This window comes from Canis lupus, chromosome 37 (assembly GCF_011100685.1).
Source record: "Canis lupus familiaris isolate Mischka breed German Shepherd chromosome 37, alternate assembly UU_Cfam_GSD_1.0, whole genome shotgun sequence".
Taxonomy (NCBI): domain Eukaryota; kingdom Metazoa; phylum Chordata; class Mammalia; order Carnivora; family Canidae; genus Canis; species Canis lupus.
The window spans coordinates 9,741,988-9,759,976 of record NC_049258.1 but is presented as its reverse complement, the minus strand read 5'-3'; the positions used below and the strand labels follow the sequence as shown (position 1 = coordinate 9,759,976).

General features: G+C 42.6%; 1 protein-coding gene across 1 annotated transcript in view; it reads right to left on the bottom strand.

Moving 5' to 3' along the window:
- Window positions 1–17,989, bottom strand: part of AOX4 (aldehyde oxidase 4) — a 63,374-nt gene continuing 45,385 nt past the window's right edge. Inside the window, 13 exon segments of the mRNA NM_001044749.1 lie at window positions 1–254; window positions 1,048–1,215; window positions 3,217–3,398; window positions 5,272–5,341; window positions 5,527–5,641; window positions 6,105–6,157; window positions 7,134–7,208; window positions 11,224–11,352; window positions 12,471–12,566; window positions 15,347–15,574; window positions 16,942–17,133; window positions 17,317–17,403; window positions 17,691–17,778. Of these exon segments, the coding sequence (NP_001038214.1) occupies window positions 201–254; window positions 1,048–1,215; window positions 3,217–3,398; window positions 5,272–5,341; window positions 5,527–5,641; window positions 6,105–6,157; window positions 7,134–7,208; window positions 11,224–11,352; window positions 12,471–12,566; window positions 15,347–15,574; window positions 16,942–17,133; window positions 17,317–17,403; window positions 17,691–17,778 (1,537 nt within the window). The 3' untranslated portion in view covers window positions 1–200.

Genomic DNA, 17,989 nt, shown 5'->3' with positions numbered 1-17,989 from the left:
TTTTTGATTATAAGCTTCATTAAATCTTTTGGTGTAAATTTGCATCCTAAAACAATATCACGCAGCAACCTAAACCACAGAGAATAACTAAAAGATACTAAAAGCATCACTGACAATTGCGAGCCAACCTATATTTTGCTCTGGTCTGAAAATTTTAAGATCAATCATGTATTCTTTCATTTTCTAAGAGAAACATAGGATCAAGACACACGGATAGACCAAGGTGTAAATGTTGAAGTATCATCTCTAGGAATCTGAAAAAGATCAAAAGAGGGAAAATAATTATTAATAAAATGTTGTATGAAAAATTTGTAATTCAGAAGAAAAAAATTTTTAAAAAGAACAAGTCAATGTCCATTTAATTCTTATCAAAATTATATAGGTTTCCTATTACTTTCAATCCTTGAGCCATAAATCTCTTTATCCTCATAAACTTCTAATGTTTGGGATAAGATACATCTTATTCAGAAGCCCTGTACTTTCAAAGGCATAAAGTACAATCTAATTTTATACTAGCCCCTCAGGGCTGCAGTAAGCAGTTCAATATAGGAAGAGTCTCTGATGATAGTTCTAGGCATATTTTCAGCAGCTGGAAAATGAAACTGTGTTCTATTAATGGGTCATTATAAAGCATATCAAAGAGTGCCCAGCAACTTTGATATTTTAATTTAAATTATTTTTATTAGTTTGCTTAACAAATACTTTCTGAATTATTGACCAGATCAGATATCTATTTAATCTAATTTGGTTATTAAGGTGATTAAAATACCACATCAACTACATTTTGACAGAATGTTTCAAGAAGTTAGCTACCATGTTGATTCGCTCCTAGCACTGGCTCAACTGAGTCTGCTTTTCTTTGCAGTCTGAAACAAGCCATCATTTGAGGAGGTTTGCAGTTGCTTGAAGTATACAGGCAGAGTGAGAATTTTCATTGGAAAAGATGAACCTGCCCTGTGATTTTGTCATGATTACCAAATCCATACTAAGAACATGAAAATCCATTAAGCGGTGGTTATAGCTGGGACATCCCTCCACTACTCTTACCATGTCAGTAAACTGATCCACACAAGTCATCCTAATCCACTCAGGAGTTGCTGGGCTATTCAGGGAGAAGGTCTTGGTCAGCCCCCTTTCTTTACGGGCAGCAGTCACTGCATCATATATGGCGAACAACACAGAGGATCCCAAGAACATTCCAGATTCACCCAATCCCTGAGAGGAGGACAAAAGGCTGTCAGAAATGCATGGTTTTCTTAGGACTAATTTGCCTACACACAATACACACAAGAGGTGTGTTCACTCACCTCTTCTGGCTTTACAATCCTTAGAGTGGAATGTGTCCGAATTGCCTGAACTGAAATCCCGCCATGATTTGTGTGTGGGGTCCTCCTCAAAGTAGCTCATGAAAATGCCCCAGAACATCAGGATAGCAGGGCAGCTAAAACCTCCTGGTCCTCTGCCCAGGTAAAGTCCTAAAGACCAAAGCCCTTGGTGCCCTCTAGAATATTCCACATTAGGCTCCAGACCATTTTTGTTTGACTCAAAACCCAAACCAAACAACCACAATCTTTGTAGCTGAACCTGAAAGACAGTGAGGCGGTTGACTTAAACAGTCGGCAGGTGTGCTAATTTCCCTGGTGTGTCGGATGTTTCTGAATTATCAGTGTAGTGGCATTATTATTTGAATGATTCACCAATGCTTCTTTGTACTGATTTTTCTTCTTTCTTCATTCAAAGTAATCTGGTCTGTGATCTGTGCCCAAGACCTTAGAGAGATTGGCCCTTATCTCTGAGCAAATAAAGCCTATCCCAGGCTTTGGTTTTTACTCTAAAGCAAATGTAGAGGGAGAGGTAAAGATGGTAGAAAGAGGGTTTCCTCTGAAGTGAGGCGGAGGGAAGTAGAAAAGTCTTGGGTCCTGTTTGGAGCAAACTGGCAGGGAGGTGGCTAGACCCTAACAGGCAGGATTGCATTCTGTGTCAGATGGTCTTTAGAGATGTTTCTGGTGCAGAAGTAGAAATAGAGCTCTTCAGACAGGAAATCTTGCCTTCCTCCCAATCTTGACCTACTTTCAAGAGAGGCAATTTCCTGAAAAACCTAAGGTTAGCCTGCCATCTGTCTGACTAGATGTGGGCTCAGAATACAACTTAAGTTGGGGAAGTTGTATTTTCTTAAGCACTCGTGTTCAAGAACCCTCGCTGTAGGTCTTTATGGGCCAGTTAGAGCCCATATGCTCCAGGGGATGTGTGGTCAATAACTCTCATATCTTCAAAGTTGTTTGAAGGCCTATTCTGATTTGGGGAGGTGTGGAGAGAGACAAACAAGAAAGAATTGGGCCTGGAGGACATGAAAGAAGGGTACAGAAAAGAAAGTTCTAGGCTGGTGAAATTTGCCTACAATTTCAGTTTTCTCTCATGGTGGCACTTAGCCTATTGACCCAAGATATTTAACTCTTCCTTGACCTTTTCTTTTTTTAAAGATTTTATTTATTTATTCATAAGAGACACAGACACAGGCCAAGGGAGAAGCAGGCTCCATGCAAGGAGCCCGAAGTGGGACTCAATCCTGGGTCTCCAGGATCACACCCTGGGCTGAAGGTGGCGCTAAACCACCGGGGCTACCCTTCCTTGACCTTTCTTGTTTGATTTATTTCATGATCTCTCTCATGAGTAGAGTCTACTCAGTCTTCTGAAGTCAGTGAACACTACTCCTCCATGGATTTGCTTTTCTTTTCCCATCTCCTGTTAAGATTTTAAATTCAAAGAAGAAAGCAAATTCAGGGGACTATTTCATTATTTCTTGAAAGAGTAGGTTGTTATAGACTGAACTGTACTTTCTCAAAATTCTTATGTTGAAGTCCTAGCTTGCTACCTCAGATTGTGACCATATTTGGAGATAAGGTCTTTAAAGAGATGAAGTTAAAAGGAGGTCTGTAGGGTCACTGGGCCCTAATCCAATATGACTGGTATCTTTATAAGAAAAGGAAATTATGACACACAGGAGACATGTGCACACAGAAGGGATGGCTCTGGGAGGACACAGTGAGAAGGTGGCCACCTGCAAGCCAAAGAGAGGCTTTGGAAGAAATCAAACCATGATCTCAGACTTCTAGTCTCCGGAACCATGAGAAAATATATCTCTGTAGTTTAGGCCACCTAGTCTGGTATTTTATGATGGTAACCCTACAAACTAATACAGAGGTCTTGCATTCTTACCTTGGATGAGTAGATGGCTATGGGATTTCGGGAATGCACCAAAGTGACACGGATCTCTTCTGGTATCTCAGTGACAGTAGGGATTTTGTAGTCATCTGGACTTCGAGAATAAAGCACGCCTTCTGGGGAATATTTCAGTTCCTCTATGGTATAGAATCCCATGCCTTGGATGAATGCTCCTTCTATCTATAGGCAAAAATTTCACAATTTGTAAGTATATGATATTGATGGACTAAATACTCCAATATGACTGAAAATGGAGCTCTGGACCATAGTGAGTCATTCCTGACAGCCTGGGGTGGACTTTACAAAGAGTCCTTCGGGGTCTGGTGTTTGCCATCCTGCCTGGTCTCATCCCTACTTCTCCTTGCCAAGTGTCCCACCCCCCGGGTCCCTGATACTCAACAAGTTCTGGGTAATTCTCAAGCCTAGCAGATTTCATTCAGACCTCCATGTCTTTGTAATGCAGTTTCTCCTGACTCTCTTCACTGCTCAGCTCATCCCCCTGGAGAACTCCTACTCATCCTCCAAGTCCTTGCCTATTTGGAGCCTTGTGGATCCTCCTACCACCTCCTGGGTGGATTTAGAAACTACTTCCTCCAGGCTCACTGCATCTTGAACACATTCCCCCATCATGGTGCCTCTCAGAGGGTATTTTCCTTGTTCACCTCTTCCACCTTTCTCTCACATTGATAAGCATTTTGAGGCCTTGGGCTTCTTGTATTCTGTTATTAGTAGCAGGTCTGGCACATAGGTTCTTTTTTTTTTTAAGATTTTATTTATTTATTCGTGAGAGACACAGAGAGAGAAAGAAAGAGGCAGAGACACAGGCGGAGGGAGAAGCAGGCTCCATGCAGGGATCCCGACATAGGACTCGATCCAGATACACAAATCTAAATGCTATATTTGGATATTTCCAAATGCTTATCCTTAAAGGAAAAGATCTAAGCCCAAGAGATCCAGTAGAACACACTTCTGGTTTTCTTTCCTTTTCCAGGGAGACAAGTGTAGAGTTTTCCTGATCATGACATCTCTCTTTCTGCCTCTGCTTAAACAGTAAAGGGGCAGAAGGAGCTGGGAGGTGGGGGCAAGAAGGAGAATGGGAGGCGAGGACAGGGTGAGCCTCTAGGTGGTTCTCAAACTTTACGGGTTTCAGACGAATGTCAGGTGCAGGCTAAATGTTCTGGTTCTGTCTCAGCCCAGCAAAGATGGAACAAGTCTAAGCTTGGGCTTCATTCCTGGGCACAGGAATCTATGTTTTCAATAAACACAAGTACTTCGGTCGCATAATCTGAAGACCACATTTTGAAAAGCACGGCGGGATCAATAAAATTGTGCCTTTTAAAGCCCAAAGGTCAATCCAGGTAAACCAATCTCTTAGGGCTTAGGATGCTGGGAAGCTGTGGGCAGATGAAAGCACCACGTATCTATCAGGGGTGATGCCAAACTGCTCACCTGCTCCAGCTTGCTACTCTGGTGTGCACTGTGGACCAGCTGCCTTGCCTCACCTGGGGGCTGGATGGTAGGATTGGGGTGGGCTGATGTGGCTAGCCCATTGGCTCCCCCTTCAATAACAAGGCTAGAAAAAAGCAAAGCTACACCAGCAGCTGGAAAGGTTTTACCTGGAGGTTTAAGAGGATTTTGGGTGCATTAATTTCATTATTTGTGAGATCAAAATCAGAGTTAAATTCAGCAGGAGGCAAAAAATTGTGTTTAAGTTTTTCTAATTCCCTAAATTGCAGTCTGTTTAAATTTAATACTAATACAACTTTATTATGTTTCTATAGTGTTTCCTAATTATGAACATATTAATATTTATGAAGAAAAATTAGAAGGCATAGAGAATTATAAGCAGGATAAGTCACACATATTTCTGCCATACAAAGGCAATGAACGTTAACTTTTTCTTGAGTTTTCTTCTAATGTTTTATCTATTTGTGTGTGTGCATTAAAATATATAATATGTATTACAGAGTACTTGCACCAGGTATAAACAGTGTTTCTGAATGGAACTGACCAAAAGTTCCTGTGGTCATAGGGTGGTCCTGGTATCACGTACCTGTCCAATGTCCAGGGCTGGGTTTATGCTGAAAGCAGCATCCATGTAGATGTCAGTCCGAAGAAGCTGTTCCAAGAGACAATATAGAGTGGAAAATATTATTTATTTAAAATAGATCCTTATTAAAATTATATATCTGTCCCTGGTTCTTCCACCTGGAGGATCAAGTTGATTATTATGTACAGCACAGAAAACATGTCAATGTTTTTGTTTACACTATGCAGATGGTGAACACAAATATTACTCTTTACCTTATGAGCCCCAGTCAGACAGTCGACTTCAACCTCAGAACAGGATGCTCCATAAACAAAATATGGATAGGGTTCACCTTTCTCCTTCTCCCAGTCCATATTTGTCAGGTAGCCTCTGAGAAGAGAAATCAGCAGTGAACAGCAAAGGCCCTTTCCCCACTAGGGGTCTTATCACCTGCTGTACTGTGGGGCCTGGAGGTGAACAGAGCACCCACCCCATGGCTGAAGGCCTCCCACCTCTTCTTCAGCAAAGGGGTGGGGAGCATGTGATCAGAGTTGTTAAGAGTCCCACCACAGACACGGGGAGAAGGCCCACTGGTTTCTGACCCCTATCTAGCAGGCAGTTACTGGAACGGGTCAGAGTGTGTGTAATAGCTATGGTGTCCCTCTTGGTCTGTTGGCCATAAACAGCTGTGGCCCCCAAGGAGTCCCTAGGTCTCCCAGGCCTGACCCATGGCTGAGGGCTAGCAGTGGGGGCAGAGCAGCGCTCCCATGCTCTCCAGGCATCTGTCCACATTGATGAGTGCACACCATCTCTGCCCAGGTGTAAGCTAAACCAAAGTAAATACATCATTTACTTGAAATATCCAGTAGTTGAGAGACTGATGCTTTGTTCGAAGGCTTTTGCAATCTGGAAGAGATGATTGGTTACAAATAAATATAAATTTAGGGAAAGTAATGAGAAATGCTAATGCCTTCCTCCTCTTGTATGGAGCAAGCTTTCCACTCACATTCACCTCGGTCAAGACTTATGCCTTGTACAAGCCACAGGTCATGCTTTTTAAGAGAGATGTGTAGCGGCAGCTGCTAGCTATACTCTGAGGCCCTCTATTTTTTGGGTTTGCACAGTGTAAAGTTGATTACTTTTGAATCCTTTTTGGCTTTTTAAATTGAGGGGGCTAGACCATATTCATATACTTTTGTATGTAAGTATCTACACAGATATGTACATATATACTCACATACGTTTACATGTGTATGTGTATATCTATATCTATGTATATAGTTTTACTCTGCTTTTCACCCAAATAATTTGACTGGCTGTCTCAGGATATTATGGCAGCTTCCCTACTGGAGCAACCTAGGTAGGGCTAGGAATAATAATACTAACGTTATTGTTATTAAATAATTTGTTATTAAAATATTTATTTTTAATGAATAATTATAAATGATATTTAAAACTTAAAAATATAATAATTTTATAATTAATAGTAATTATTATTGTTATTAAAAATGGAGTAATCCTTTGATAGTAGGATAGCTATTATCTCTTTTGCTCTGGTGAGAAAACCAAGGTCCTGAGGCACTGAGGGTGAACGTTGTCTCCCAGAGCTAGTAGTGACAGAGCAGGGACAGCCACCCTGAGGTGTGTCTTACTGCAGAGCCCATGCTGTTATCATGCTCTGTGAGAAATCAGGCTCTGAAATAAAGTTGTTTCAATGAATCCAGACAGAGCTTTTGTTCTTTTGGAAAAGTGGAAGCAAATGTTAATAAACGCTTTGTTTCTTGAACGGGCACCAGCAATCAGCCCATGAACTTAGGGCCGTCACCCATCTGGATGTGTGTGTGTGTCTTTCCTTGGCAGGGGTAATAAAAAGAACACTCACCCAGTCCTCCCATTTTCCTTTAGGGTTTTTCCTGATGACTGGCTGAAGACGGGCCATGAGAATTTGGCAGGCATTCTAAAAATAAATATTTGAAATGACATCGGAAAGAAGAGGCACAGGAAATAACAAAATGTTAAATATTTACATCAATTCAAGTGGAATCTGTCAGTTTTGTGAACCTGCTGGCTAGTTCTCTAGGCAGGGTTTCTTAAAGTTGAGTAATGTAGGGAACCCCGTGGAAGGAAGCAAATATTCTTGTGGGTACTGTGGTGTTGACATTCATTATCTTTATTACAATGTTGTTTAAATATATGCTAACATAAAACTAGGTTGAGTCTCCTAGAGTTAAAGCTCTTTTGTACCTCCAAAGCAGAAATAAAATGACGAGGCATACAGACCGATCTATATACCGATAAAAATCAAAATAACAACATTAATTTAGTTCGTTGATGACGCTGTTTCTATGAAGGTAGATTCTTGCTTGGAATGTGGCCGTCGTGGCTGGGCCCACACACACGGTGGGGGTCACGGCGCCTGCTGTGTGCTGGGCGATGGGTCAATTTTCTCTCCATTCTTCTCATGTAAATTGCCACCAGATTTTCATCTGTACTTTATACCTCGCTATCATCAGCTCTTCACTGGGCAAGAAAAAACATCGTTTACCCATGAAGTCCATCTCCTCTCTTCTCTTGTTGCCTGGACACAAAGTATACTTCTTGGTCCCAAATGTGGGCATAGGGGAAATATGCTACTTATAAAGTGGTCATTCTGATGACGTGAAATGTGCTTTAAATTTTTTTTTTAAAACATTATGGGTGAGATGAAAATAAGAAGGACTGAGGTGAAATCTTGAACCCTTGAAATGACACCTGCTGACCCCTGGTATCAGTGGGCCCCAATGTGGCTTCCACCCTTAATTCAAACATGAATCTGTTCCTGTCTGCTCTCACTTATTCATCTCAGCCTCAGATCACTTCTCATGTTCCCTCTTAGTTTCTGTTCCTTCTTTTCTGTTATCCCTTCTTGGGGAAATGGTTTTTGCCTTCTCATGTGTTAGGGAGATCCTTGTTTTCTTTCTTTCTTTTTTTTTTTTTTTAAATTACTTATTGATTTTAGAGAAAGACAGAGAACGAGCAGGGGGAGGGGGAGAGGGAGAGAGAGAATCCTCAAGCAGACTCCATGCTGAGTGTGGAGCTGGACACGGGGCTCCATCCCAGGACTCTGAGATCATGACCTGAGAAAAGTCAAGAGTTGGCCGTTGATCCTTGTTTTCATAAATCTATTTGCTGGTCCATTCAGCTTCCAGTCACTCACCTTATTACAAATGGGAGCCTTCTGAAAGAGGGCCACATCCAAGGCAACCTAAGTCACACAGTTCCTACCTGCCCAGATATTGGGTGTTCTTCTAACTGTGTCCTAACCTCATACTCCTGCACATAACTTTATCCTCAGAAGTCTGACAGGCTCCTGAGATAAGTTTTCCCTTTAAGAGAGTGAGATATTGCAGAGAACAATTTCATTCTTTTGTGACCTCCTGAACTCCTTTCTCACCTCATATCCCCTGGTTGGATCACCTCCCTCTACTGAAGCTCTAAATGCCACATACAAAATTATCCATCTTTTTTTTTTTTGCATTGTAGAAAATTTCAAAATATATAAAAGTGAGAGAATAATGCACTAGCCCCCCTTAACCAGCCTCAACAGTAAACATCTATACCCCAAACTCACCCCTCTGCTATCTTTCTTACCTCTTCTACCTTGTTCTCTTTTGATTTCTCTGCTCCAGTTTCCCAGGCCTGCTACAGCTTCTCAAGAACAGTAAGCTAGCTCGCTCTGCTCCCAAATCCCCACATGGCTTCTTTTCTTGCTTTGTTTAGGACCAGGCTCAAGGATTGATTGATTTATTGATTGATTGAATGTTTGAATGTAAGCTCTATGAGGTCAGGCTCTTTGGACTTTGTCCTGTTTCACTTGCTGCTACACCCTTAGTGCTTAGAACAGGACCTAGCACATGGTAGGCCCTCAGTAAATGTTTGTTAAATCAATGTGGGATCAATAAAATAAGTGTGAAAAAGACATGAACAGAAATTTCACAGAGGAAGACATAGACATGGCCAACAAGCACATGAGAAAATGCTCCGCATCACTGGCCATCAGGGAAATACAAATCAAAACCACAATGAGATACCACCTCACACCAGTGAGAATGGGGAAAAGTAACAAGGCAGGAAACAACAAATGTCGGAGAGGATGTGGAGAAAAGGGGAACTCTTTTGCACTGCTGGTAGGAATGTGAACTGGTGCAGCCACTCTGGAAAACCGTGTGGAGTTTCCTCAAAGAGTTAAAAATAGACCTGCCCTACGACCCAGCAATTGCACTGCTGGGGATTTACCCCAAATATACAGATGCAGTGAAACACCGGGACACCTGCACCCCGATGTTTATAGCGGCAATGTCCACAATAGCCACACTGTGGAAGGAGCCTCAGTGTCCATCAGAAGATGAATGGATAAAGAAGCTGTGGTCTATATATACAATGGAATATTCCTCAGCCATTAGAAACAATGAATACCTACCATTTGCTTCGACGTGGATGGAACTGGAGGGTATTATGCTGAGTGAAGTAAGTCAGTCGGAGAAGGACAAACATTATATGGTCTCATTCATTTGGGGAATATAAAAAATAGTGAAAGGGAATAAAGGGGAAAGGAGAGAAAATGAGTGGGAAATATCAGTGAGGGAGACAGAACATGAGAGACTCCTAACTCTGGGAAACGAACAAGGGGTAGTGGAAAGGGAGGTGGGCAGGGGGTGGGGGTGACTGGGTGATGGGCACTGAGGGGGGCACTTGACGGGATGAGCACTGGGTGATATGCTATATGTTGGCAAATTGAGCTCCAATAAAAAAATAAGTGTGAAGTCACACAAATTTATGACTTTTATTGTGATGATTCTTCATTATAAAATATCAAAATATTTCTAAAAACATTGTGTGTGTGTGTGTGTACACACACACACACACACACACACACACACATACTGGTGTCTCTGCTTTATCAATGCCCAAGACTATGCCTTAGTCATGCACTAGGTGTCTCTGTGCCACCTGTGCTTGCAAGGCAACCAGAATCTGGTTAAAAGGTGAAAAATGGACTCAGTCACCTACTTGTTTTAACCAAATTAGAATTTCCCAGACTGTTTTTCTTGGGTGCTGATTCCATAGATTTTAAGAGGGGTTTTATTAATGAAAATTTTTTCATAATTAAGCAAGCTTGGGAATAACAGTGAAACAAAGTTAAAGAGGTTTCTTTACTGCTGGACTTGTCAGAGCCTTTATGATGCTAATATGCATCATAAGCCTCTATGAATGGGATGTAGCCTGCAACATTTTCCAAACTTGTTGACTACAGAATCCTTTTTTCCCCACTGAGAACATGGGACCACTGATCCAAGGAACATACTTTGGGAATCCATGGTTCACATGATATATGGGTATATTCAACAGGTTGAAATTTTCTCTTTTCATCTAGGTGTTTGTCTCTGTGGGTGACTAACGGTCAATTAGTGGTTTTCTGGAGGTTGTAGGGTGGGGAGGGGGTGGTGGTGGCAGCTTTGTTGCATGATCTCTGCGAGCCACATGATTCTATGAGATGGGTGGTATTTGGGTGAAGTTTTGCAGAAGAGGAAACTGATCCTTAGAGAGGTTAAAAGACAGGTCAAGCCCTTCCTGGATTGAGGATATCCTGTTAGTGCTGCGATTACTCTGCATTTCTCTGGTGTGCTGGGGTGAGAGTGGGAAGAGATTCTCAACTCTAACACAAGGCCGGCGCGGGGGGGGGGTTGGTTGCTGAAGGTGCAGGTTTCACATGCAGCAGAAAATTAATGATGAAAAACAGCTCAGGGCAGCAGAAAGAGCACCAGCTGGGATCCTCAGAGAGCTGGACTTGGAGTCTTGGCTTGGCAGGTAATTAGCTGAATGATCTGCAACCAGCCACTTGACTTGGACTCAGTTTCATTTTCCATAAAAGAAGGTGTGGGACAAGGTGTCCTCCAGCATTGTCACTGAGTGAGAACTGAAAGAAACGTCACCTGTACAGCCTTCCCGTTGATGTCTGCTCCCATTGACGCCGCCGTGAAGGAAGCGTTGGGCACCGTGACGGTGCTTGTCTCAGACAGGTGTATGTACGACTGGGGGATGTTCAGTTCTCGACTAGCCACCTGCCATAAGCAGAAGAGAAATATTATTTATTTCATTGACTTTAAGCACACCTCCCCACATACCCCCCCCCCCCAATTAAAAACCTTCTGATTCTTTTTTTTGAACTGAGTATAAAACTTGACTGTCTTACTGGGACAAACATTTAAGACAGCATCTTGAATTTTATATGCAGATTATTAGTTTGAAGCAACCAAAGAATCTTCTTGTGTTTTTTTTTTTTTTTTTTAAACCAGTTTCCATGTGGAACCATGTGGCAGTATGGTCACTCTGGGACATCTAGTTTAGTATGACACATGCAGGCAGGGCTGAGGTCCTGATCTTAATGTTTTACCTTCATTTTCTTGTGATTTACAGACAATTTGGCAGATTATGATTCTTTGGTGGAACATTCCGCAGCCATAAGGATTTTGTTTGTAAAGAAGCAAGATATGTTCAGAGAAGGCCCTGCGGATTTTTGTAATTTCCTAATTCCAAGCACTCTATTGAATAATATTATTTTCTCAAAGAAAGTACCTTCTCCGTATTTCTCATTGGGAGAGAAGCTTTGTCTTCCTCTGCCCTCTCCCACGCATACCTGCTTCCATATTTTTGATTCAGGTGTCATTTTCAACAAATTCTTATTTGATATTAAAAGAAGAAGGAAAATTTCTTATGGCAAATAATCCTTTGTTCTTTAAAAAGTATTAGAAATACTTCTTCGAATTAGTACACAGAATGGCCAGTTATATGGAGTTCCTAAGTGGGTTGTGAATTCTGTGAACATAATTTCTGATCTTATTAAACACATCCATTTCTAATCGGAGATCTGAATTAACATAAGATTGCTTTGAGCAGGTGCCACAAAGTTGAAAAGTATTTTATCTGTGAAAGCTGGAATCCCATTTTTCAGACGACCTGGTTTTTTTTTTCAGGAAGAATATTATCACCTATTTTCTCAATTCTAACACCCACGTCCTTCACCCCCCTGCAGTCTGCATTCCTGAAATCAAGATGAGTCTTACAGTTGATCCGTGCACTTAGCATGATGACATGTCTCCTGCTCAATGGGAAAAAGCTGCTAAGCTGATTGTAAGGTGCTATACTTTGCTACAGCAGAGATGACAGGCACTTAACTCACCTGAATCATTTTGGTGTGAAGGCCTTGTCCCATTTCACAGCCTCCATGAGTCACCAGGACAGAGCCATCGAGGTAGATGTGGACTAGAGCGGCCGCCTGGGGGAAATAATTACACCGGTTTGGAAACTGATGAGGCCAAATGTCGCTGAGAGTTTAGCCGAGGTTGCTAGATGAACATTTTGCTCTATTGAGCCAATCTCTCTCACTGTTTATACTAAAAAAAAAAAAAAAAAAAATAGCCAGTACAGGTAGCAACAGACAACCCCTGTCAAATAAACCCCAGACTTGAAAACCATCAATGTCGATGTATGAATGTGGCTCATCTCCCCTCCTACCAGTCGTCTCCGGCCCACTGGGGGCCTTGTGTGATTGCTTTGAGGCCACTCCAAAGCCCCAGCTTGTATAATAGTTTATTATTCATCTCTCCCAGGACATGAAAATTAATTTTACAGCAAATAGAACCTGTATGGGTAAATTTCCAGGCACAAACTGCCTTGGATGCCAGAGATGCTGGAAGAAACTTAAGATGTTTTCATGGTTTCCAAATGCTGCTGACCTTCAGGATCTCAGTATGGGAACAAGTATGGGTCTCATTTTGGAAATTCCAACTCAGGAGAAGGTTGGGGGTGGAGCCTAAGCATTCAGTTTTTTAAGCTCCCAGGTGATTTTGATGATTGGCCATGTTTGGGATCCACAGATTTAGTCCAAAGTCTTCACTTTGCAGAGGGGGGAATAGGAGCCCAGGGAGGAGGAGAGTCGCCAAAGCCAGGTGCCTAGTTTGGGATAGAGCCTCGACCGGAACCCACAACTCCTCACTTGAGCCCCGTGTCCTCCACACCCGTGCCAGGCTGCTTCCCTTGGACCAATTGCCGTTCTATTCTTTGGGGCCAGCTGTTTCAGGGAGAGGATCCGCAGCCGGTGCAAATGGCTCCAGGGACCAGGCCATAGGAGAGAGGGGGCTGAGCTACGTTATGTGAGCGAGTTGCTGGAATTTTTCTTGACAGCACTTCCCTCTCTCACGCTGGTGCCTGGGCCCCCTGGGGGCCTCTACCCCTGTGTTGATGCCTGTGCCCCTGCTACCAACCACTGAAAAATCAACTCAGCTTGCCATGCCATCTCCTGAGTCTCAGACTGTGTTCTCAGGCCTATCAAGTTCTCTGCAAGAACTTTTAAACTTTGTGTTTTCACCTTATGATAATCTTTTATTTTTTTTTTAAGATTTTATTTATTTATTCATGAGGGACACAGAGAGGCAGAGACACAGGCAGAGGGAGAAGCAGGCTCCCCACGGGAAGCCTGATGCAGGACTCGATCCCAGGACCCCGGGATCACGCCCTGAGTCGAAGGCAGACAGTCAATCACTGAGCCACCCAGGGGCCTCACCCTATGATAATGTAATGAGACTAATGGATAACCACGTAACAGTGAGTATTGTCATGTGCTTTCAGAGCCCGTTAGATTTTATGTTGATGATTGTACAACCACCAAGGAGGACTACTTTAATTAATGGGGCATATTAGACACAAGAGATGGGACAGTGAGTCATCACAACCTACGTAGATGTTTAGGATAAAGATTTCAAAATGTCTTGTGCAGCAGCAGCAGCAGCAGCAGCAGCAGCCAGAACTACATTCATCTTGTGAGCGAGGATTTAGTTTTAAAGAAGCAATATACGGGCAGCGCGGGTGGCTCAGCGGTTTAGCGCCTGCCTTCGGCCCAGGGTGTGATCCTGGAGTCACTGGATCGAGACCCATGTTGGGCTCCCTGTATGGAGCCTGCTTCTCCCTCTGCCTGTGTCTCTGCCTCTCTCTCTCTCTCTCTCTCTGTGTCTCTCATGAATAAATAAATAAAATCTTTAAAAAAAAATAAAGGAGCAATATCATCTACTACATTAAGTGAATGTTACTATTTTCTTACTGGCATTTATAATACTATTTTTATTTGATTTCCAATTTTGTTTGTATTTGATATAGGCATAGGAGCTATAAGAAGCTTATTCCTTGTTTTGAGATTATTCACAGGTAAATGACATCAAAATAAAGAATTTAAGTGATCACTGAGTCCACAAATTTTGTTTTTCCTTTAAAGGGGGTCTGCAGGTTATTCTAGCTTGAGAAGCCCCCTCCCCGCCAGGGAAACACAACACCTGCCCCAAGCAGTGCAGCGCTTCTGGCCTTCCCTTCTCTCCCTCTCGTTCTGCCTTCGGCCTTGTTAGTGGACTCCAGGGAAGGGGGTGTATGGAAGATAATTTGGTGAGAGACATTCATACCACGAAGGGGGCCTCTATTCCTTTCTTGGCATGGATTCGTTAAGGGGACATTTCAGAGGTTGATGGGGATAGAAGCAAAAAATAAGAATCAGAAGCAGAGCCCCATGAAACTCTGGTAAAGGTGAAACCGAAAAGAAGGCACAGCAGCCACCGAGCTTTCACGTAGTAACTCCGAGGTCCTGCGTGCATGGGGAACTGTCTGTTCTCAGGTGTTTTTGAAAGTTCTGTCTTCAAACGACCCCACTGCTGCCACTAAGAATTCAGGAAAGAGAAAGAGATCCCCTTATTTCTCCCAATTCTCTGATGGATTTGAAATTAGACCCCATACCTCAATGCTCATGCCTGGGGCCCTGCCCAAGGTCAGACCCCTGGAGCTGCTGGACTTCATCTGTCGACTGCTTTCTGAGCCCCTGGTTCCAGATCTGCTCTGAAACCTGGGGTCCCCAGCACTTCCTAAACCTGCTTTGTTTCCTGCTATAGGAATATGTCTGGGTTTCTTCTTTCTCCCCCCAGCAGGCCATCCCTGGTTGCACACGATTGCCGTTTTCAGACAGCCAGTTGTGTGGGAAAGGGCTTCTGGCGAGAAGACAGACACTCTCATCCTCACCTGATTGTAGTAGGCCACGGGGAACCCAATAGTAAATTTCATGGGGACCACGGCAAGGCCCCTCTTCTTCCAGTAGTTCTTTTTGTTAAATTCCTCCGCAGCCAGTTTCCTAGGATAGAATGAAGATTTTTCCAGACATTGTTTCCAGCATTTTCGCAAGGGCTCCGGATTAAATGTCTGCTTGTAGGCTGTTTTGCTGATTCTCTTATACATGTTTATTTCTTTAACCTGAAAGACAATAATATGGATTTTAGGGATACATACTTATTCCATTAGTGGAGCAAAGGTTTTGTCATACACCTGATATGAAGAAAGTCCTTCTAAAGAGGAAACTATTTAAGTGGCTGTAAACATGCAAGTGCAGGCAGCCCGGGTGGCTCAGCGGTTTAGCGCTGCATTCAGCCCAGGGTGTGATCCTGGAGACCCGGGATCGAGTCCCACGTCGGGTTCCCTGCGTGGAGCCTGCTTCTCCCTCTGCCTGTGCCTCTGCCTCTCTGTGTGTCTCTCATGAGTAAATAAATTAAATCTTTAAAAAAAATATATGCAAGTACAAGTGTACATATATAAACATCACAATAACAACAATAATCATAATAACAATAGAAACTACTGGTGAATACTTCATATGCTCCAAGCTGTAGTTGAATGTGTATTATCTCAGTTAATTTCACCAGAACCCTGAGAAATAGCAGGTACCATCTTTTTTTTTTTTTAAGAGTTATTTATTTATTCACGAGAGACACAGACAGAGAGTGAGGCAGAGACATAGGCAGAGGGAGAAGCAGGCTTCCCTCAGGGAGCCTGATGGAGGACTCGATTCTGGATCCCGTGAGCCAGAGGCAGACACTCAACTGCTGAGTCACCCAAGCGTTCCTAACAGGTGCCATCTATTATGAGCCTTGTCACAAGTTTTGTTAGTGGTGATACAAAATTCTCCCCACTCAAAATTGTTTTACTCCTACACAATGTTTCCTTATTCTTAACTATTCAAATTAGCCCCTCAAAATCTTGAACTGTGGAAGAATGTTTGCACAAATGGCAATCATTCCACTCTCTGTGTTCATGCCCTTAGGTGGTTTCACCCTGACTCTAGGATTGGCCATATGACTTGCTATATGGCTCATGGGATAATACATATTAATAATGGCAGACACTTGAAAAAGGCTTGCCACATTCCCGCCACTCTTAGGAACTCTGTGACCACCACCCTGAGAGCTAATCTGGGCTAGTCTACTGGAGGACGAGACTCTGCAGTGGAAATGACCCTTCCCAGCTGAGATGTCCCCTAGATCAATCAGCCCGGTGACCACCAGATACATAAATGAAGCTGTCTTAGACCATAAATTCCAGTTGAACTGGCTCAGACCAGAAGAGCTACCCAGCTGACCCTGAGACCTAGAAGAAATACTTCCTGTTATTTTAGTCCATTAAATTTTGTGCTTGACTTATTACGTATCAAAAGCTAACTGATACACAGATGGTGTACTTTATTTCTTTGAATCTGATTAGAAGCTGATAAAATGCTCTATGTAGGTACTCAAGATATATTTGAAACAACGATGTCAAAATTTTGTTAGGGGGTTTTGACTTCTTACCTCTTCAGGGGGTAAATTACACTGAGATGCCACAGCAGTTATGTAAGCTTCTACTACCACTGTAGCCTGAGGGAAGCCAAATCCGCGGAAGGCAGTGTTGGATGGCAAATTTGTTTTGCAAGCTCTACCCCGGCACCGGAAATTAGGAATATGATATGCATTTTCAGATTTCAACACGACGAAGTCTATCACCTGAATTAAAGCAAAACAAAACAAAACTTCACATCTATCAAATATTCAAAATCACTTAACCAAATTTTATCTCTAAGTAGAACCCTTCATAGAATTTATCTACTTTGCATGACAGATATTCATGCAAAGATAGTGTGGCAATACAGCTCAACTGGTAGCCTACGGGAAAGGCCTATTTCCTACCGACTCAGACTCATCAGGAGTACATCCACTGTTGATATAATATTCAACATCAGCAGCTTTGATCACACCATTGTTCATGAATCCAATCTGCAAGGTGATATAAGTAAAACAACCTTCTCAATACAACCATGTTAGTATACACACACATGTGATCACAGTTGTCATCAGACCATGTTTGATGTGACAGTCTCCAGAGGGACACTGAGGCTGATACCCAAGCTGACTAGGATCTCAACAGAAAGTTCTGGTCAGTTATAGGCAGCATCCAAATATTCCTTTCAAATGGTATGGAATTTAGTAATTGTTCTCACTGTTGGTTGGGTATCAATGAACAATGTTTTAGGCAGTTTCCTAAAATTTTTTATCTCACTCACTTTGTATTTTCCAAGGAGTGGGTGGCGGCCACCAGTTATCAGCATGTCATCACCACGCTCCAGAATAAACCGGATTGGGCGGCCAGTCCTATAGGAAATGACTCTGTTAATATACTAGATGCTTCATAAATTGTAGAAACAAAGAGATGGGGAGGGGGGGGCTTGAGATAATCAGGCTTAGAGGTTGGCAATGGGGATAGTCACATGCTTTAAACATTTCAGAAGTCTGTGGGGACAGGACACCTGGGTGGCTCAGTTGTGTCTGCCTTCAGTTCAGATCGTGATCCTGGGGTCCTGGG